This window comes from Cavia porcellus, unplaced genomic scaffold (genome assembly GCF_034190915.1).
Source record: "Cavia porcellus strain 051 isolate PalLab524CR breed Dunkin Hartley unplaced genomic scaffold, mCavPor4.1 scaffold_1, whole genome shotgun sequence".
Lineage (NCBI taxonomy): Eukaryota > Metazoa > Chordata > Mammalia > Rodentia > Caviidae > Cavia > Cavia porcellus.
This window is the reverse complement of record NW_026947484.1, coordinates 58,066,506-58,089,549: the sequence shown is the minus strand read 5'-3', so window position 1 is coordinate 58,089,549 and position 23,044 is coordinate 58,066,506. Positions and strand designations below refer to the sequence as shown.

Below are 23,044 nucleotides of genomic sequence, written 5' to 3'. Positions count from 1 at the left end.
ACTAATCTGTCTGAAGACCACAGAGTTCTTTCTGACCATCACAGGACAATGGAATTTTCAGTATAAAAAAGTTATCCTAGCTGGGCATGGTGGTGCATGCCGGTAATCCCAGTGACTTAGGAGGCTGAGGCAAAGAGGATACAGAGTTCAAAGTTATCAGCAAGACCCTATCCTGAAATGAAAAGAAAAGAAAAGAGAAGGAGACACGGTGATAAAAAAAGAAAAGGTGACCCCAGAAATAGCAGTGCCTTTACCTTTAACCAGTTGGACCAGGATCTTTGGTACTATTATTGATAAATTATTCTCTTTATTCTCTTTATTCTCTTTATTTTTTAGCTAATGCTTAACAAATCACTGATTGGTATAATTATTCAGCTATTTAAATAATAAAGCACATATAAACCAGAGAAAAGTCCAGATCACTGTATTTATTGCATGTTTAACTGAGCACATTCAAATTACAGACTTCAGCTCCAAAGTAAAGTAACAGATGCCAGCTGTAAGTGTTACTCGGTTGCATTTTTTCCTAACTGTTTTAACACAGCACAACACCTGAAGACACATGTACGATTCAGTGCACTTTCCGTGGCTCATAATCTTGAGACAAACACTATGTTTGTCCATAAAAAGAGATGCATACATCAACATTTGAGAAATATTACCGACATGAAATAAAAAGAAAAGCAAATACTGTACTTTGACCACGACTGTTTTGGCAGCTGATGGCATCACACTGTTAAAGGACCCTCCAGGCAGCGGGGGGCCCAGCTCTCACACACATCATCTGGATACCCACTGACTCTTTCGTCCCCACCCCGTGCCACTGCAGGCGTTATTGGGGGGTGGGGCAAGCACCTTCCCGGCCCACTAGGAGGCTCTCTGTGGCCTTGAATCCCCCACGTCTCCAGTCTCAGCAAGGACGCTTGGCATGAAACTCGCCTGGCTGAGCATCTCTCACGTGCCAGAGCTCTGATGCCAGGGGCCACCTCCCGGGCTGAGCCGGCTGAGAGGACACAGGAGCCTGTCACAGACCTCCACCTCCCCCAGGACCACATCCCCTGAGAACTGAAAGCACTTGCTGAGTCTAGGCAGCCTGCTGACTGATCTATACTTCTTCAGTACCTGTTCTCCAGTGCTTATTTTTAAAATCATAAAAATATGAAAACTATAAGTACTTTGTCAAACATTTCAGTAGAAATCCTGTTACCCTACTTGTGATTAGTGGTCCAGAGAAAAGGAGACTGAAGCCATGTTCTCTGTGGTCTGCCCAGAACTGTGCTTCTGGCCTGCACCTGGCACTGGCCACACCTGGCACTGGCCACACCTGCCGCCACCACACAGTGCTGCGTGCCAGACGTGTCTCCCAACAGCTGCTGCCACCACTCACTGGCAGCCATCTGTCTCTCTTAGCAAGGCTTTACTGCATTTTTTAAGGAGTAAAATTAATGAAATGCTACATTTTTAAAATAACTTAAAAATTAATCCAAAACCAACAGTTCTGTTTGCAATGCTCTGTGCCTTGCTGACTGCCCTAGGGCCCTGTGGCATCTGGGTCAAGAGGAGTGACCTGGAGAAATTGCACTGCTCCACTGGCACTGAGCACAGTGACTTACCATGGGGTTACCATGGTGACATCACAGAAAACAAAATAAGGATTATTTCCGCAGCACCACAAGGTTTTATAAAATACTGCTTTAGTTAAAGCATAATCTTCAGAGCCAGGGATTTAGCTCAGCAGCATAAACACCTGGCAGGCAAGCACTAGACTATGAGTTCGATCCCCAGTACAAAAAAAAAAAAAAAACAAGAAACACCTGAAGTACAATCTCTGGATTTTGGTCCACTGCACAGATTAGACAGAACCTCTTTTCTTACTGATGATGATCCTGACTGAGGCCATACAGACCCAGCCATAGCACAAACACAGTATGATGTACTGCGGAGTCTGCTTGGTACACTCAGCTGGTCACTGCTCCTGTTGGACCCACTGAATACGAGTAGAGTCAAACACCAGGCAAGAGAGTCTGAACATCTCTATACTAGCCATGAATTTTAATTTGTCAGACAACCAAAGTGGTAACTGGCTTAAGGCCGGTCACACCAAAAACTCTTTTATAGCTGTTCGCTTTCTAGTGGGGTCTGTTTCTATACAGAAATATGTTGCAAAGGCTCTAGTAATTCAGTTTCAGGTTTAAAATGGAAAATAGGTAAATTTGATAGCCAAATTATCTGGAATTATGTGTAATAAGTTGTGTACAGTAAAAAACACTACAGATGGAATCTCCCCCACTATCCAGCATGCTGTGGATATCCAACAACTGCTCATGTGTGCTATACCAGCTTAGGTCAACAGTCATCCCAGCAAAACATAATTGGAGGGGCTGATTTACCTACACAACACACTGCATTCCAAAGCCAAGCAGTAGTTAGGTTTGGGATTATCAATTTCACGTCTCCACTCTACCAATACAGAGAACTGAACCTTATTTTTATTACAAATTAGCTAGAGTTAGAGTAACCTTGTTATAAAAGTATTTATAACAAAATAGATATTTTCATTATCTCTATACTAAAGTACTTCTGTAAGTACCTCTATACTTTGTGCTAATATAAATCATTAGCATTTTATAACATTTAGCTTAGGTCATTTTTCTGGACCCAAACATACTGTACAATCCTGAGTAAAAGTATAGGGATAAACTTTCTCGGGGATCATTCTTGACCAAGAATCTAAAACAAACACATAAATCACAATTTGTAATAACCCCCATTTTCACGAGCAGTACCGTGAGTTCTTTAACTTTGGTAAATCTGTTTCTCTGTGTAAACTGTTTATCTTGACAGAGTCCAGCAAGTGCTGCTAGGATCCCTCCAGTGCCTTTTGACACTGATACAATAAACAGTCCGGAAGAGCAGAGCAGGAGGACCTAAACCACAGAGATAATCCATCAGCGTGAACGCGGCAATGCAGGAGGCCGGAGGTGGACGGGAGCAGCCGGCAGGCCAACAGCCCTTCACTGCCTGTGGTAAAACAACAATGAAAACTTCAGGACAGAAGGACTCCAACAGGCATTTCTCCAACAAGACACATGAACAGCCAATAAGCATGTGCACTATCACTAGGGAAATGCAAATCAATCCACACTGAACTGCCCTTCACACCCACGACCAAGGCTGTTCCTAACAAAGCTGATGAAAAAACTGGAACCCTTGCTCATGGCAATGTGAAATATAGCTGCTATGAAAATGATACGGTGTTTTTTCAAAAAAATTAAACATAGAATTAACATATGACCCAACAAGTCCACCTGGATATACAACCCAAAGAACTGAAAGCAGGATGTAAATGGGTATATCACATTGATGTTCAAAGCAGCACTATTTGCCATAGCCAAAAAGTGGGCGGAAAAACCAAGTGTCCACAACAGATGAACAGGTGATAAGAAGGTGGCCATTCACAGAGCGTAATACTTGGGCTGAAGAAAAGAACTTCTGACACATACTGCTATCCAGATAGCCTTGAAGACATTATGCTAAGAAATTAGTCAGACTGGAAAGGACAAATACTGTGGGGTTCCACTGATGTAAGGAACCTACAGGGACACAGACACAAAAGAGAGAACAGTGGTTGTCAGAGAAGGAGAAAGAAGGGGAAGTGGGGAGCAGCCACAAGAAGAGTCTGAGTCAGGAAGACGGGAGTTCTGGTGCTGATGGTAGCACAATGTGCAGGGACTTAATGCCACTACATTTACAAGTAGTTAGGACGATACATTCTCTGTCTTCTGCAGTCAACTGAAAAACAACCTAATACAGCCTGGAATGCACACTCATCTGAGGGACACTCCTCCCAGGAAGTTGTGCTGTAAGGGACGCATGTGAGGCCGGAACTGCATCCCACCAGGGGAGGGAGCACCCGGGGTGAAGCACCTCGGATAAGGGAGCTTCTGCAGAACACCACCAACCTCGGACATCCACCACATGCAGCCTCAGTTTCTGTTGCAGCGTTTTCAGGGCAGAAAGCAGAGAAGCTTGAGGTTCTGGTATTTTTACATTTTGCTTCACATCATTTGCAAAGGATAACCACAATTTACCAAAGTCTTCAGTTGAGATTGTTAGTGGCCTGAAAATAATTTTTAAAATTAGATTTATATCCATAAGTATGAAGTAATTCTAAATAAATGGGTTTCTACTGACTTGTGGAAATAAAATATAATTGCTATAAATATGGATACCACCAAGTTTATCATTTTTAACCAGATATGATTAGAATACTGCTATATTCCAACCTGATGAAATACTAAAAGCAGGAGCTATTATTAAATTGCTATGACTCCTCCATAAATCACTAGGTTCTCTCTTTCAGGTGTTAGTCATTCCAGTAAGATTTTACAAAGTAGTTTCATGAATCATTCAAATGTAATACAAATCTTTTCCTTCATGTATACTTTGAATTTGGGGATAATGAGATTTTTCTCTGAAAGTCATGTAAAAGAATGTGAATACAAAGACCCAGCACCTTAAATAAATTATAAGAAAATTTTAACAAATATACAGTATTTTAAAAATAGTTATAAGACTAAAGACCAAATAACTAACACTGAGGATCTCTGGGGGTAGAATTATAGGCAACTTTGATATTGTACTTACATTTTTCTATAGCATTTAAATTTTCATAACTGTATACTGATTTCATAATCAAGAAAAAATATTTTTAAAGATATGATTTTATTATTATACACAAAACAACTGCTTGTGTTACGTATAATGGTTTCCTCAGGTAACTAATGTTCACCAGGGATCAGACTTTCAGAGGACTGAATGTAAGATTTTTTAAAGTTAGAGTAATAGAAGGCAATAGACATAAATACTATTGACAGGTTGATGGACATGTTTTTACTAACAGACTTCAAGGCTGTGCAAAAATTATAGTAGTAAGTAGTGGTCCTAATTAATCAAATATCCACAAGTATTTGCTTTCTGGTTCAGGCAGCCTTTGTTTTAAAAACTGCTTAAGTACAATATGATACATTTATAGAACTAATTAAAATTGTCTGCAATTATTTTGGTAACACTGCAATGTCTAATATGCTAAATAGTGTACATTTAATAAAATTTAATAACCATTTAAGTAATTTTCTTACAGATCTCTGGTGCTTAATAGAATTTATGAAAAAAATCAAATGAAACACAAATATGAAACTTTAAAAACTTAGAAGGACATGCACGATCTTGGAAGTTATCTAGTTCTTCAAATATAGAAGCACTGCTTTCAGAAGTTTCTCCTAATCAAAGCAACCAGCCTGCCTCCCTGGTAAGCAGCTGTGGTGTGCAGGCTGCGGCCCCTCCAAGGGGAGAACCACCAGCGACTCCTGAGATCCACACTATGCTGGAACTTAGGGCACTGGGAAACCAAGCAACCAGCTTGCCTCCCTGGTAAGCAGGTATGGTGTGACAGGCTGCGGCCCCTCCAGGGTGAGAACCACCAGAGTCTCCTGAGATCCGCGCCAGGCTGGAACTTAGGGTGCTGGGAAACCAAGCAACCAGCCCACCTCCCTGCTAAATGGTAGTGAGCCTACTGGTACATGGGCTGAGAGTCAAACATCCCACTTCCCCTGCCCACTCTTAGCAAATGGGAACCAGAGATCTGAGCATCTCTTGGGAGGCTGACCATACACAATATAGCAAATAAGGGGGATTTCCTTCTACCATCTCTTTGAAGGCAAATATTTTTACTACTGTTTTGCTCTGTTCTGATTAATGGTACTGCTCTATTCAATATTCTGTTTTGATAAGTTCTATAATGTTCTGTATTTCATTTTATTTTGCTATACGTGATTGAAAGAACAACTATTGTGACAATAACAAGATATACTAAGATACCTATTACTGTTATCCCGGTAACCTGCTGGAAGTTATGTCTCAATTGGCTTTGTTCTGTCTTGTTCTGTTGTATTTTACTACCTTCAAAAAAAAAAAAGAAGAAGTTTCTCCTGATCACCAATCATCCTCAACCCAATCAGGTCTCATACTACAGTATCTCACGGACCTACTTATCTGCTTATCACAGTATAATTCATAATTATATGTGTATTTACTATGATTGTGCAAGGTCTCCTGCCTGGACTGGAGGTTCTCTGAAGGTAGGATGAACGTTTACCTGTTATACACCCTAGCACCCAGCACAGTGCCTATGTCTTGAGGAAAGCCTAATAATACCTGCTAAAATAATGACCAAATTAATATGCCAAAAATATTTACCGAATGAAATCTAATAGTGATAAGTTTAGAGAAAACTCCAGCTGAACAGCATGAGTGTCCACCATCTGATAAGTGATAGAACCAGAGAGAGTCTCTTCTGTGAAAGGGCTTTCCATTTGCAAGCTATACTGGAAAGTTTTGGTGTTTCCCACTTCTGTTACAGGCAAACAGCACCCAGCTTGCTCACTGATCTGGAAATAAAAGTTAAAAACAATACTGAAAGAAGGAACAATACACTCTGCTACATGAATGCCAATTTCCTATTTAATGAAGTGGTGCAAAATCATGCTAATGTGAGAAGCTAATAAAGGACATTATGAAGATGATCTACAAAAAAATTCACAAGCACACATAATAAATACGATACGGGCCCAAACTACGTAACAAATGACATTACAGTTAAAATCTATGTGCAGGCTTGTTTTTCTAAGACTGTTAAGTTCTCATGTGGTAGCTGTCAATCTTGCCTGGCAAAAGGCACTGTGTGTGTGTGTGTATGCGCACGCACATGCGCACAGTTGTACATGCGTAATGCTGGCACCAAGAGTGCTAGGCAAGCACTCAGCCACTGAGCTGCAGCTCCAGCGCCTGCACCAGATTGAAGCCAGTGGAGTTTAAGGAACGATAGTAACATGAGCATCTCGCACTCCCACTGTCTGCCCTCACTCAGGTGGTGGTGGTAGGGGTTGGACAGCCGCGTTGGCTTTGTCTTAATTTCCTAAGTTCGCAGAGGAAAGCAGGTTGGCCTCATGGAAGGCAGATGCACTGGTCAAATAACTTGACCGAGGACATCTAGGCAACAGTGCAGGCAGGCGCACTCCAGAGATGACACGCCTTGCAGGTGGGAAGGAAACAGAACTGATCCGAGCACGCAGCACAGAGCAACACAGCAGAGGGAGAAAAGGAAACAGACAGTGTACACATGTACCCTTCAGGACCTTACTCCTGGATGTGCCAGTTGGTTCTGTTAAGTAATTTGAGAATTTAGCATCAGTGGTAATAAAAGAAAATGAGACATTTAAAGAGGGCAGGCAGAGAGAATGCAAAATATACAATAAAATAGTAATAAAACATTTATCACGGACCACTTAATGCTAGAAGCACTTTGCAGAGATTAACTCTTTTTTTGTTTTTGTTTTGTTTTGTTTTTTGGTTTTTGGGTTTTTTTGGCACCAGGGATCGAACTCACGACTGTGTACTTGCCAGGCAAGCGCTTATGCCGCTGAGCTAAATCCCCAGCCCCAGATACTAATTCTTAAACCTCACAGCAACAGGCACACACTATCAAAGTGGAAACAGAAGAAAACTGAGGCACAACGCAGTTAAACATCTTCACCATGTAACACAGCTAATAAGCTGCAGAAGCAAGATCGGCAGCCACACAGCAAGAGCCACGGGCCTACTTTGTTACTGTGCTCCGCTGTAAGTAACCATCAGCCTTCCCAGTGCGATCATTACTGTGTTTGATGGTCTTTTTTAAATAATTTTCTCTACTTAAGATGATGAAAGTTTGTCACAATTCCTACCTGTTGTTATTTAAAGAGGTAAGAAACTTACAAATGATCAGAAGAGCCAACAGCAGAAATGCTTAGTATCACTGTCCAATTAAAAGCAGAAATGACAAACCATTCACTGGCTCACCTGGAAATTTTCTGCAGGAAAAATGTCTAAGCTAGCACTTTTCAACTCGGAACCATTCTTAGCAGCAACGGACCAGACCATCAGTAAACAATCCTCCTTCCAGAGTTTGTAAGAAGACACGGTCACGGTTTCATCACCACAGACCTCTACAGGACCTGAACGCATGTCCTCAGTAGTTTCTTCCAAAAAGGAAGAGGCTAAGGCAATTTCCGTGGTCACTGAAGCCACAGCAGATGCAGAAGCTGCAGCAGACGCAGGAGGGTGAAAAACTTCCATGTCGCTATCGGCAAACAAAGCAGGTGCAGACAGGCTGCACTCGGCCAGAGGCAGCTCGGAGACAGACTCTGAAACCAGAAGTTCTGAGCCGAGGGGAAATTCCTTTGCTTCTGTGTTTCCTCTATCCTGCAAAGTTGTCAAGTAATCATTTTCTTCATAGGCCACGTTTGACAGAGAATTAAGAGAAGGACAGGTCAGATTATGGGTGCTGGCCACGTCTCTGCTTTTGGCCTCCTTGACTTTCGATTTTCTTCTGAACTTGTGAGAGATGGTATCTGCTTTTCCTAGCTATAAAAGTAAAACATAATAATATAAAAAGAAATGATTTTACTAGTCACAAGTTTTACACATTCTTCTCAATTGAACAATTTACTAACTTGCTAAGATTCCAACTATCAAGCAAAATTAACACAGAATCAGAGATGAATAAAATATTAAGCCCTCAAATTTTGACAATTACATAACTTTGCACTATTCACTAAATCTTATTTCTCTTAAAAACATATAAAGCCAGAAAAGAGAAATATATTCAAAAAGTCAGTTATGAACAGCTACAAAACTTGCTACACTTCAGGGAACTAGAATAAAGACAAATTAAAAACAGTGAAAAATAGAAAAACCTACCCTTTCAAAAAATTTTCCAGAGTAGTTTAAGTTACCCTCAAATACAGAGATGATCAAACTGTTACAGCTCACCTATAATTGCAATTGTGTGGTCTATGCATTAGTAAGACATTTTTCATTTTACAACACAGTAATCATTTTTAGAGGCTAAATGAAAATTTATGCATCATTCTCCTTAGCTATCTAAACAAATGAATGTCTATTTTTCACTATTAAAAAAGCTATTTTGAGATACCCTCCTCCCACTGAGATTCCACCAACTGTTGATGCAGAAGAGACTCTGTCAACTGTCACACATTCGTGCCTGTGCCTTTGGACCCTGCCCTAGCTGATCAGGCCAAAGAAGTCCCGACTCAAGCTGAGCAGATTTTCTCCTCTGAGGACATAAATGGGTATTACTGGTGGCTCTGAGGCTGGGACACAAACAGAGGCAAGAGCTGGGAAGCCACTTTCCCCCAGGTACTCCCCAGGGCAGCCAGCAGCTTTTGAAAGCAGTGCCGGTGTTCTGCACCAAGGGACGCAGGTTCTTAGAATAAACTACTCACCAAATTGATCGCACTTTCTGATCCTAGCCCAACAAACAATGACGACGCCAACAGCTGCTTCTCTCTCTCTTCTCTTGACTGGGTGAGGACTTGCGCTTGGTCCCTTTTTGGTACAGCTTGGTCCACATTCTCCAATGCTGTGCTCTCTGCAGGAACAGGTGGAGCCTCTGTTTCATCCCCTGCTTTGCTCTCCTTCTTGGGAAGATAGCCCTGCTTCCCCCACAGCTTCTTTACGCCTTCCAGCTTCAAGCTGTTTGTCCTAAGGAGTTGGTGGAGAGATTACTCCAGTTTAGATACCTTCCCAATGGTTACTTTCATATTATACATAGTCAGCCTTCTTTCAAAAACATACCACTGCCCGCGCCCTATGGAGACTGCTTTGACTTCATGACATCCCCCAGAAGTAAGCCTATACCTCTAGACTACTCCAGTTAGCATCAACCTCCTCCTACCGGCTAGCCAAAGACTCTGAAGTGGCAGAGCAAACATCACAGATCACTTAATTGCTTGAATAAATTGTACAAAAATATAACTATTATCAATTGGTATCTTTCCTCCGTTGATTTTTTTAAAAAAACACCTTATCTTGAATTCTGATAGAATAAAGGTCAGAAATGATTCAGGGCTCTTAGCAACAGAAAGGGATTAAACCTAAATTTGTTGCTGGATATGGTGGTTCACACCTGTAATCCCAGCACACAGGGAAGCCAAGGCAGGAGGATTGTAAATTCAAACCCAGCCTGGACAATTTAGCAACGTAGTGGGATCATGTCTCAAAAAAAGAAAAAAAATTAAAGGCCTGGGAATGAAATCTAGTATAAAGGCCCTGGGTTCAATTCCCAGTACTGAGGGCTGGGAATTTAGCTCAGCAGCACAGGCGCCTGCTTGGCAACTCAAGGTCCTGAGTTCAATCCCCAGTACCAACAAAAAGTAAATAAATAAGTAAGTACAATTAGCACTATAAAAAAAATTTTCAGTACTATAAAATCAATGAAAACCCTAAATCCATTACATAATAATTCATAAACATAAATTCACTAAATATAACACTGTTGAAAGCAAAAGAAATCATTCAAATACACTCCTATATATAAATCTATATTTACTCTAAAGGGTTTTCTTAATGAGAACACTGCATTTTCAACTATTACAAATACTTTAATAAACATGAAATGAGGCATATCTAGAAAAGAAAAAGAGTTCTGGTGGATATGGAACAGGAGACATCTTGTTACCATCAGAAAGGTAAGGTACCACATATTTTATATGAACAATCTAGAGAAAGAGAGACAGAGAGAGGAGGGAAGGATGGATGGACAGATGGACAGAAGGACGGACAGATGGACAACAAACTAGACAGTAAACTTTCAGAGACGGGAAGGAGACACATTGGGGGATGAGGGAGGAAAGGGAGAATAGGGAACAGGGATGAAAATAATTGAAACATCATATGCATACACAACATACCTAAATCAATCTTGTTATTCTCTTTTATGACTGGGAGGAGGGGGAGAGGGAGAGAGAGAGGAAAGAAATAAGAAAAGAAAGGAAGAAAGGAAACGATTTCAGGGAAAAGCAAGAGACTGAGGAATTTTTTATAACTACGTGGGAAACAGGTAAAATACTTGGCCAACCCCAAAGTCAAGGCAAGGCAGCTAGGCAAAAACTCCAGGACCAAATTCAGAATATGGACTCACTTGATGTTACCTTGAAATTAACAGCTGTAAATCTGAGTCACTATTACAACCACAAACATAGCATGAAACAGCCCAAGACTGTCTCACTGTCTTCATACAAAAAACTACATTTAGATCAACTGTGGTAATCATCTCACAGTGTGAATACAAACCAAACATCATGTTGTATACCACACACACAAATATATACACTGCTTATCTGCCAGTCACATCTCCATTAAACTGGGAGGCATGCAAGAAAACTAAAAAACAAAAATGAAAAACTGTGCCCTTTCCAAATGGCTCATTTCAGCATTCCTATCAAGGTTCAAAACAGCACTTTCAAATTTATACTACAAACTGGGTGTGATGACACATATGCCCATAATTCCAGCTACTTCAAAGGCTGAGACAGGAAGACCACAAGTTTAGACTACTCTGAGCAAGTTTAGCAAGATCCTGACTCAAGGTAAGAAGAACGGGAGATGCACCTCAGTGGTAGAGCACTTGCCTATCTATGTGGAAGGTCACAGGTTCAATTTCCAGTAACACACACATACGTACACACACACACACCCCACCCTACTAAACAGGGTGAATTAAAAAATGTGTACTGATTATTATCCCCATCTAACTAGTCAGAATCGTGATCAATTTGAGTTTGGGAGAAGGCCAAACAGGCAGTTATGCTTCACACTGAGTAAAGAATCAGTGCTACAGAGTGGTAAGCAGATGAAGGAAAATCTGAATGCTAATAAAGTCCTACTGAGAACTGGCTCATTCCTCCTGGCGATTTTTACTGAAAAGAAATCCTTCATAAGTATCTTCATTTCCTCCTTTTTTCCAGGTAAAAGTTCTCTAAATGCTTTTGCTATTATGTAATAAACCTGTAAGGAGAACCCTGCTTGTCCTGGCCAAAAGCAGATCCAATCATGGGCACAGGACCCCTAGAAGGAGCCAAGCCCCTCCAGGGCTCCGTGCATACCCACCGCTGGCCAAGGGTACCTCTTCACTCCTTAACCAAAATAATTCAATTGTTAAAAAGAAAAACAAAAGCAAGTCATCAAGCATTACTAACAAGTGACCGGACACTAGCGCGAGAGGGGGAGGGCAGGTAGCGGACCAAGCTGCCCCCACAGCCCCTCACCGACAAAGGATACCCATGGGCTATGGGAAATGTTGTCCCTGGGCCAGCCCAGGACTGCCAGCTGCAGCAGGGCAGCCTCCCAAGCAGTCCGAGCCTCTCTGAGGAGCCACATCCAGGCCTCAGAACAGAATTACAAAGCTGTTCCAGCCCCTTGGCCAGGTCCAACTCAGGCAACTCCCTAGCTCAGCAGTGATGGCTGCCACACTGCATGGCTCCTCGTCTGTCCCTTCCTGCTCTGCACACTAAACGCCGGCATCAGCATGCCAATGGGAGAAGGGTCAAGCTGTTTTGAAAGAGTTCACTCTGTGATTTCACTGCATGTTGTTTTATCAAAATAAATCTGTTGCCAGGGATTTAGCTCAGTGGCAAAAGCTCCTGCCTAGTAAGTGCATGGTTGTGAGTTTGATCCCTGATAGAAAAAAAAAAATCTGTCATACATTATATAAACAGCCCAAAAAGTGAGAAAATACCTAAAGAACAACATGAGGCCATTTCAAACACAAAGTATGCCTGTGAACAATACAAAACTTTGTCAAAGAACATGTTAAAAATGGGAGCCATACATGCCTGAATTCTGCCAAACTTTAACACCTGGCAAAGAAAATACATGGTTTCATATGTTGCTTTTAATCAGACTTTTGTATTGCTTTTAATCAAACCATTTGACCACAGACATGAATTCTAACTAAGTAACCCGGGAAGGACGAGGGAGTTCCTCCACTCCGGTCCCGGAGTCCCATCCTGAGGCGGGTGCCCGATGCCCAAGGGCTTCCACGAAGAAGACTTGCGAAGCTGGGCTTGCCGCTACTCTGCCTCCTCGTGCCACACCGGAGAAGAGCTACCTCTCCTCAAAAGTGGGCTCACTTGCCAATCACCATGCAGCCTCCTAATCTGAAATAATGTGTGACATGTGGTTCTCTTTCAAATTTTAAGTTCATCCCTCAAGTTCCATTTCTCGAAAAAAAAAAAAAAAACAAAAAACCAGCATGTATTACTGTATTTCCCAGCAGTTTTGGCCAGTGCTAGTTCTCCAAGGATAGGACATGTTGTGAGGCTGCAGCTCCCATCTGAAGCAGCAGACATTCTCTGCCATCACACAGGTGGACTGACAGAAGGGGACGGGGGGGGGGGGATGCAGAAAGAAGGAAAGTGTGTTACACACATAGACCAACGCTTCATGATGACTGCAGTCATAATGCACTGCAAATGTGGACTAAAACATTTTTTAAGTTATTTTTTAACATATTACGTAAGCACCTCCCTAGGTTTGGAAAGTTCCTGTCTCTCCTTCCCCTGCTCCTTTGTTTCCTGTGTGGGACACTTGACTGCTGTCATCTTTACTATCACATACAAACCACACCTGCTCCCACACTGGGAGCACCAAACTTTAACACCTGGCAAAGAAAATAAGGATGCAAATAGAGCAGGGGAAAACAGGGTAAGAAGGAGAATTTTAACTCATTTTAACTCACTTAGTAATACGGTATTACTAAGCTATCATTTCACATTCTCATAATCAATTTGTGTCACTCTTCTGATAAGAATATTTATAACCAACTCAACGGACAGATATAATAAGGAAAATAAGGAGACCGGCTTCTTAATTATATGAAAACTTAAAATTCAAAGTTGTCATCTCTGAGATTTTATCACATTCAGTCTAACAACGCTGTTTACATAAAAACAACTTGAACTTTTTGATGAAGCTCATTTACAAGGAATGGGCCTTTTTCATTACTTCATGATCAGATCAGTATACTAACCACTGCAACTCAGAGTAATCTCTAATTTCATCTGGTATATGCAGGCTCTGCATGGTGATAACGGTATTGTAATTATTACTCCTGATGGCTCACCATGGTTGTCAACCTGACTGGCCTGAGAGAAGCCTAGGAGATGAGTAAGCACACATCTGTGTTTCCAGGGAGTTGTGAGCCGTGACCCTGGGAACTGACCTGTCCTGACCTTCCTGCTGGTTTTTCCCTTGTTCTCTGCTTCCTGACTGCCATGAGCTGAGAGGTTTTCCTCAGCCAGCTCCTTCCACCATGCTCTCTCTGCCCCAGAGCAGTCAACCAAGGACAAAAACTTTTGAAACTACAAGCTAGATTAAACCTCTCCTCCTTGAAGGTGCCAGCAGCGGGCATTCTGTCGCAGCAATGAGAAAGCTAGCTATGAGAGCCAAGTAGGACCAGAGAAGGTGAACCCTGTGATTATTCCTGACCATGTGATTCAGAAGTCTTGCTGCAAAATGAATCTGGAAATGACCAGAGGAGATGTGCATTAATCATCTTCCTGTTGCTAGGACAGAATACCCAGCACGCACAACTTAAAGGAAGAGAGGTTTGCTTGACTCACTGTTTCCAGTGGTTTCAGGCCACGGTTGGCTTACTCTAGGACAGACGTGGCACGTGGAAGGACACAGTGGAAGAAGGCTGCTTATCCGATGACAGCCAGAAAGCAGAGAGCAAAAGAGAAAAACTAGAGGAGCTAGGGAGAAGAACACATCCTTCAAGGTTACACCCCTAGCGGCCCACCTTCAACATGGTACCCAATTCCTAACAGCACAGTCAGCTCATAACTGAACTCAACAGTGGATGAAAGCAACTAGGAACACTAAGACACTTAAACACTCCCATGCCATCAATTTTAATAAGAAAAGAACTTACTCTTTCAGGCCTGTCTCAGCACTGTTCCCAGATATATCTGAACCAAGAGAAATGCCAGCAGGAGACTGTCGTCCAGTGAAACCAGATGAAAAGGAGAGTCCGTATGGTTCAAAATTGAGAACTAGAATTTTAAAACAGTAACAGACACTCATATTTAAAACAAAACAAAAAAGCAAAAGTTACCAATCCATTCATTACTAAAATAACTGAAAACCAGAATCCACTGATAATTCTTAAACTGTAATGGACTTTGGTAATAAAATTTGTTATAATATTTAGGACAATATTTATACCCTTTACTGAAATAAAGCTACCCTTTACTGAACATGTATAATACTTGATATATTAGATGACTGAGACAAGATGTTCTTCAGCCCTATCTCTTTATTTCCCTTAGAAGCTAAAAAGAATTTAAGTAAAAAAAAGTTAACTGATAAACCAGGTCTACCGAAATGTAGCTGCATTCATGCAAAACTATGCTAATGAGCTATAAATGAAGGAGAACCATGCTTTGTTTAATACGATATGCTTAGGCATATTCTTATACCAAATAATCTGAGGAGGCCTCCAATGTGAAATCTCTCTTCCTGGCGAAGAACATGCTCTACTTGTGCTCCGATTCTTTAAAATCCGTAAAACCTAAATGAATTCAGAGCCATGAACACGCATAGTTATCAGGGCAGAGCAGATGACAATACCCATCCTTACTTTCTAAGTAACAGAACCCTCATCTTCATTGTTTTTGAGGGTACTAAGGACTGAATCCTGGGGATTCACACTGAGCTACACACCCAGTCCTTTTCATTTTATACTTTGAGCCATGGTCTTGCTAAGTCAAGTTTGACTGAACCCAGACTTGCAGTCCCCTTGCTTCCATCTTCCAAACTGCTGGGATTACAGTTGTGCATCAAAAGGCATAGCAGAACCTGCACTTCTGAGCTTGGTTTACGCCGCCAGAAAAGGGACAACTTGCCAACTTCTTTGCCATGTAATTGGAGTTCTGGCCAATGACATCCTGCATACCTTTGGGAGGAGCCTTCCTGGGGGGAATACAATCCCTTCTCCATGTCTGTCTTTCCTACTGGCTATGGTGCCAGCTGACCGGTGGAGTGGCAGATATCTGGGACTGGGAGTGAAAGAGCAAACAAAACTGCCTGAACAGCAGGAGAGGTGGAATCCGGGTTTATATGGTCATGAAGCCATCCTTAGCCAGGGGCTTCATGCTACTCAGCCCCTTCAATGGAAGGCAGCAGAAACTCTCCCCTGTATAGGGCCTCATGTTGTTTATACTTTTCAACATTCTAATTAGCTAAATCGAATTCCAACTGGCAAATTTATCTTGTGACTCTAGGTTATAACGAAAAGGGCCTTTTTAAATCCTAAGAAGGGTCTCAGAAAATGTGTCAATCTCTGAAATCATTATCTGTATTTTATATGTGAGGAGACTGTGGCAAAGCTTGCCAAAAACCTACCCTGAATTACAAACATAGGAAATGACAGAGCCAAAGCAACCCAGATACTAGCTCCAGAGCTGTCCTCCCAACTATAGTATTAACACAGCCTCCTCAAGAAGAAACAGCACTGACTCAAAGGGCACTAAAGAACGGCCTGGCAGACTTCCAGGGAGATGGCAGAGTGGTGAACTGCAGAGAAAGAAAGCCTCTCTGAGATTTGGTGTCCAGACACTGGAATACAACAATGGGAGGAGGAGGAGAAGCGGGGGAAGTGAGTCCCCAGGACTCAGGAAGGATCTGAAATGAGAACTGAAGCAAAGAGAGACATCAATGAAGAAGAACAGGTGGCAGGCAGTGATCTCTTCCTGACCCCGGACTGCAGACAAACGGTGACTAAAGGTGACCCCAGAGGCCTCCATGGAGACGCACCACTGGAACAGAGCAGTGGATACAGCTGGCTGCAGTGGCTGGTGAGTTATTTGGGTTCAGACATCTCAAAGGAAAGGAAGAGTGGCTGGTAGCCATCTTGGAATGGGGCCAACTAGCAGCTGGGGGCAGCTCCATCTAGCATCTGTCAGTGTCAGGGTGAGGCTGCCGAGCTGAAGTTGGCAGGAGGTCAAGGAGCTAAGTTAAAGCCAGCAGGAGGCACAGAATGCTGTAGGCTGACCAAATCGGCTTCCAGCCTCAGAGCCAGGGACCAGCCTGAACTTCAGTGGAACTAAAGGTGCAGGCTTGCTGGGATTAGCCCCTGTCCTGCCATGATTAATCAACATGGAGCCCGTGAATCTGGGCTCTGTCTGCCCACTCTTGTCCAACCTTGACAGCAGAGACACATCCTGAAATGGACCTTTTTTCTCTTTCTTTTCTTGCTGTTTTGTTTTTTCCTTGATTGTTCTTATTTTTGTAAGTGTGAACATGGTTTCTAGTTCTTTTGTTGTTGTTGTTTTGTTCTTGTCTTTATTTCTTCCTTCTCTCTTTCCCTCCTGTCTTGACCAATGTTCCAAAGTTTGTGCAATGTTCCTTTATCTTTCAGCATTGCTTTTAATTTCTTCTATTTATCTGTTTTTCCCCAAACTCCTTTGAATTTTTCTCCCCAAGGATAAAATGACCACATTGAGGGCTTATTTACTACACACAATTTTACGCTTTTAGATTGTATCATACAACACAATTTAATAGTTACCACAGACTGTCGTTTTTAAGCCTGTGTTTGATGCCTCTGTTATTGTTGATTGTACTACTTTAGTCAAAATGATTTAACTGTTCTACTCAGTTGTTCTTCTTCGTATACCAACACTGAGATTACCCCCAGGGATGTAAAGGCCAGTACTAGGGGAAAGGGACTGGGCAAGGAGGCAGCAACTTCTCATCTGTAATAAACTGAAGAGGCAGGATCTTGCAACAGATTCAAAACCCAAAAGCCAGGCCGACAATATAGCTCAACAGCACAGTGCCTGTCTGGCAAGCACAAGGTCCTAAATTTGATTCCTGATACAAAACAAAACAAAAAACCCCACCAACAGCCAGCAACAGCTGGAAGACATCTCTGAAAAGATAAAGATAACCCTTGTTCTTGGTTAGGAAGAACTAATATAGTAAAAATAGCCATACTTCCAAAATTGTTATACAGATGTAATGCAATCTCAATCAAAATGGTAATAATGTATCTCACAGAATCAGAGAAAACATTCCTAAAATTCATTTGGAACCAGAAGAGATCTAGAATAGCAAAGGCAATTCTGGGCAATAAGACAAGGCAGAGGACATCAAGATCCCTTACTTGAAATTATACTACAAAGCTACTGTGATAAAATCAGCATGGTACTGGCCAAAAAAAAAACAAAACCAGACCTAAGGATCAATGGGACAGATTAGAAGATACAGACACAACTACAAACACACTAAACCACCTTATCTTGGACAAAGAGGGCAAACATGTTCACTGGAAGAAAGATAGCTTCTATAACAAATGGTGCTGGAAAAGCTGGCTTTCCACATGCCAAAGACTAAAATTACCTTTCACCATGCACTAAACTAAAGTCAAAATGGAATGAAGATCTAAGTATTAAAACAAAAATATTAAATCTGCTGAAAGATAGAATAAGTACAACTCCTAAAGACAATGCTGTAGGCAAAAACTTTATGAATGAAACCCCAATTGCATAGGCCCTGTTGCAAAGAATCAACTACTGGGATTTTATGTTATTAAAAGGCTTCTGCACACAAGAGAAACCACCAACAGAGTGATGAGACAATCCACAGCATGGGGGAAAAACATTGCCAGCTGTTTCTCAGAAAAAAGACTCTTATCCAGAATATCTAAAGAACTCAAAAAAATCAGACATCCCCTGAAATTTAAAGACCCAATCCAGGACTTCCGGGAGAACATGGCGGACAGACAACAGCAACTACCGGAGGCTCTCTGAAAGGCTCGGCTCAGAGGCCAGGAATGATGCGGACTAAGGAGACATGAACCGGTAGAGATATGCTCTGCTGACTCAGGAACGAACTGGGCTGAGAGAAACCAACTTAGAATACAGTCCTGGCGCTAAAATAGGAACAGAAAAGACTCGGTGTGGAGGCTCGACCCCACGCCATTGGAAACTGCGATTTGGGTTTCCCACCGCCGGGCGGCTGGCTGCTTCCACAGCGGCTCGGCAAGGAGAGACGCGCAGAAGCTCTGGGAACGGGAGTCTGCGAACGGAGTCGAAAAGAGGACAGACAAGGAGGCGTACACGAAAACTGACTGGTGGCGAGGTGAGTGAGAGAAACTGACACTCTACCACAGTTTGACTCCAGCGGAGGACTTTCTGGGTTCGGGCAGTCCTGTAAGAGCAGGGCGCGGTGGCGACTCCAGCCACACATTCCCCTCTCGGACGGGATTGGTAAAAAGTGCCTGGCCTGCGTGACGCTGCGGGCGGACTCAGTAGGCTGGCCTAACCCAGATCCCAGAGCCTGACGGTGGCCCGGAGGAGCGACTGACTCCCGCGTAGGCTGCCTCCTCCGCAACTCCCTGGTGCGCAGTGGTGGGTGGGAACACCGAGCCAGCGCAATTTGATCAGGCTGTGGCTGACAGGCAGGGAAGCGGGCCTCCTATGTAAGCTTGCATTTTATAAGGAACAGAAAATATGGGGAAGGGAAGCAACAAGAAAGGCTCCTCAGCCCCCAATTCTGAGAAACAGGCAATAGTGGACACCGCACCAATATACATTAAGCGCCATATAGAGAGCCTCATAGACCAATTCAGGAATGAAGTTATCAACAACCTGAAGCTAGAAGTATGCAGAATAGTTAGAGAAATGCTAAGCACCACCCAGGAAAAAACAGATGGTGGAATGGAAGAACAGAAAAAGAGGGGAGAATTGCTTGATGGAGAAAACAGAGAAAGCATAGAGTATGTGAAGCAGGTTCAAAGGGACTATCAAGAAATTAAGAAGTCTATCCAAGACTGGCATAACAGCTTGAAAGAAACTAAGGACAGACTATCTGAACTTCAGGGCAGACTTGTAATATGGGAGAATGAAATGAAAAACTTCTTAAAAATAACAAAGAAACAAACAGCAATAATACAAAGACAAGAAGATGATAAGAGGAGCCATAACTTAAGGATTAAGAACATAAAAGAAGAAGTAGGGACACAAACAAGTGAACTACAAAAGCTACTCACAGAAATAATCCAGGAGAATTTTCCTAATTTAGCAAAAGGTAAAGATACTCAGATGTATGAGGCATACAGGACCCCAGCTACCTACAACCCTAACAGAGAAACACCCAGGCATATAATAATAAAAATTCCAGAAATTCAATACAAGAACAGAATATTAAAAGCTGTCAGAGACAAGAAACAGACCACTTACAAGGGAACACCCATCAGAATTACAGCAGATTTCTCTGCACAAACCATCAAATCACGAAGAGCATGGGGGGAAATAATTCAAGCTTTGAAAGATAATAATCTCCAGCCAAGATTGAGATATCCTGCACAACTGTCCCTGGAAATTGATGGAAAAACAAGGTGCTTCCAGGATAAAGAGGAACTGGGGGAATTTGCAACCACCAATTCAACCCTACAGAAAGTATTGCAGGATATTCTAAAAAAAGAAAAATACAAAGAACCCAGAAATAGTGGCGAGGAGGCCACAATGAATGGAGCAGAGAACAAAATGAAGAAGACGAACTGACAGCTACTGACAGAAAAAGAGCTCAACAGAAATGAGACAGAGAAGATTGGATGATAGGAACAGCTATTTTGGAGAAAATGACATCTTAATAGGTAATACTGATTTAGTACCATCTTGTTTTGAAGTCTCATCTAGCTTTTGTTCTTCTGTCTCCAATGGTCTAAACAGGTTGTATCTTATTGGATTTTATTATGTACGATAGTATAAGCAAAAACCTTTTAAAGACAAGAAGAATATACAGAAACCATTGTTCATTTTCTGTTAGTCGATTCTAAATACTCTATAATGCTGTCATTCTCTTAAATGGTTTTACATTGTTTTGATATACTTAATGCTACAGTATACAAAGTTGTACTCAAGGACTTCAAGGAAAGAGTCAATATGGTAACTACTTTTGGGTCGGAATTATCTGGTGGTGAAACACTATTCTGCTTAAATGGTTATGTTTTGATCTGCCCTGTTTCGCTGTTATGCCCTCTTTTTTCTCAATCTCCACCCCATTATTTACTTTTTAAATTTTTATCCGTTTAATTAAAGGGAAAAAATAGCAGGATATAATATAGTAACCCACTTTGACTTTCTATTATCTCGATTTGAAGCCCTGTATTACTCTCACCATCTTGTTTTTGACTGAGGTTCCTATATTCTGTTTTGCTGGATAGTATCAGGTTCGAAAGTTTAGGCATCAGCTGAGAAGATAATGAGATTCATTATAACGCCCATTCTCGTTGACTTTTATCTACTTTTGAAGACCTACAATGTCTCCAATGTTTTGGTTTTGTCGGTTTTGTTCTTTACTGTTTTGTTCAATTGTATTACAAGTAATGATATAGGCAATTCTATTAGAGATAGCGGGAGGCATTATGGTAACCATTGTTGATCACCTTGTATTATGTTTTTATATTATCTATTATGTCCACCCTTTTGACTTGACCGATTCTGTTCTGTTATGTCACATTTGGTTTTACTCTCTTCCAAAAAAGCAATAAGAACTGTGGGAGCAATGAAACCCAAAATGTGTAATAGTCATTGTACAAAAGAGAGGAAAAGAAAGTGCTCTAAACTATATAACTGCATGTATATTTAAGTGTATAAGATAGAAAATGATATCACAGAGTTTTATTGGATCATTGAACAGAACTGTTTGCAGTATCATTGTTGGAATGTCCACTCTACAAGCTTTAATTTTGTGACTTGAACAATTATTTCTAAGATGACAATATGTAATCCATTAACTAGTGATTTCCTACTGCGCACTTTTTTCTTCTGTAAATCTGTATAACTTGTACCCCTTCACTGTTTTTTTTCTTTTCTCCTTAAATAAAAAATTTTAAAAAAGAAAAAAAAAAAAAAAGACCCAATCCAAAAATGGACATCTAAAATGAACAGACACTTCTCAGATGATGAAGTACAAACAGCAAATGAATATATAAAAATGTTCTACATCACTGGTCATTTAAGAGTTAGAACACTGCAACAACACCAAGATTCCACCTCACTTTATCAAGAAATCACCAATAACAAATGCTGGCAAGGGTGTGGGAGAAAAAGAACCCTTCTCCACTGTTAGAGGGAGTGTAGACTGACGCAACCACTGTGGAAACTGTTGTGAAGATTCCTCAAAAAACTAAAACTAGAGGTTTGATTTGACCCAGCTACTCCCCTTCTTGGTATCTCCCCAGAAGAATTAAAAGCATCATATCACAGCAATATATGCACATCCATGTTTATAGTGACATGGTTTGTAATAGCTAAATCTTGAAAACAGGCTAAATGCCCATTAACATGGCTTTTTTTTTTTATCAGTACCGGGGATCGAACTCACAACCATGTGCTTGCAAGGCAGGCGCTTATGCCACTGAGCTAAATCCCCAGCCCCAATGGCTTTTTTTTTTAATTCAATGGATTACTACACTCAGTCATAAAGAAATATAAGCTTGAAATGTTTCTAGGTAAATTGAGGTACCTTGAGACTATACTCTTTAAATGAAATAAACTGTGTAAATATCAAATAGTTTCTCTGGTATGAGAAACCAAAACTATAAATAAGGACCAAAATGTATATATGGATATTGGAAAATGGGAAGAAAATGTTCAAATGAGAAGGAGGAACAGGAGGTGAAGGGCAAAGGGACAATAAAAAAACTAATACAAGAAAAAATTTGAAACAAAGGTTTTGTAAACAAGGAAGGGAGCACGAGCTGAAGGGAAGGGAGGGGAAAGGAATGGGGAAAAAGAAGAAACAAGATATAGCATGCACAGGTGCAAAATCTTTATGATGAGTGTGATGGCTATGTATATCCAAAGTGTACCGATAAAGAGGAAAAGAACTGCCTGTTAGGTGAGTGAATGATACAGAAGGGAAACCAACGCTGGGGAAAAAGAGAGGCTAAGTATGAGAAGAATAATTCCTGATGTAAGTCTGACAGGACAAAACTTTAATTCCTCCATCCACAAGGTGAAGAATCAGGACCACAGCAGGTTTCTGGACACTGATGAACAGGATCGCGCTGACCTGACGGAACTGTCCAAGAACTTCTTCATACATGAGGGATTCAGGTAAACAGGTATTATGA

The 23,044-nt window shown here is 41.4% G+C and overlaps 1 protein-coding gene across 1 annotated transcript in view; it reads right to left on the bottom strand.

Moving 5' to 3' along the window:
- Nucleotides 1-413: 413 nt before the first annotated feature.
- Nucleotides 414-23,044, bottom strand: part of Ap4e1 (adaptor related protein complex 4 subunit epsilon 1) — a 63,144-nt gene continuing 40,513 nt past the window's right edge. The window contains exons 16-21 of the mRNA XM_003471870.5: nucleotides 14,834-14,954; nucleotides 9,345-9,603; nucleotides 7,900-8,463; nucleotides 6,259-6,449; nucleotides 3,963-4,120; nucleotides 414-3,021 (exon numbers count right to left, since the gene is read on the bottom strand). Of these exons, the coding sequence (XP_003471918.1) occupies nucleotides 2,861-3,021; nucleotides 3,963-4,120; nucleotides 6,259-6,449; nucleotides 7,900-8,463; nucleotides 9,345-9,603; nucleotides 14,834-14,954 (1,454 nt within the window). The 3' untranslated portion in view covers nucleotides 414-2,860. The remainder of the gene's footprint in view (nucleotides 3,022-3,962; nucleotides 4,121-6,258; nucleotides 6,450-7,899; nucleotides 8,464-9,344; nucleotides 9,604-14,833; nucleotides 14,955-23,044) is intronic.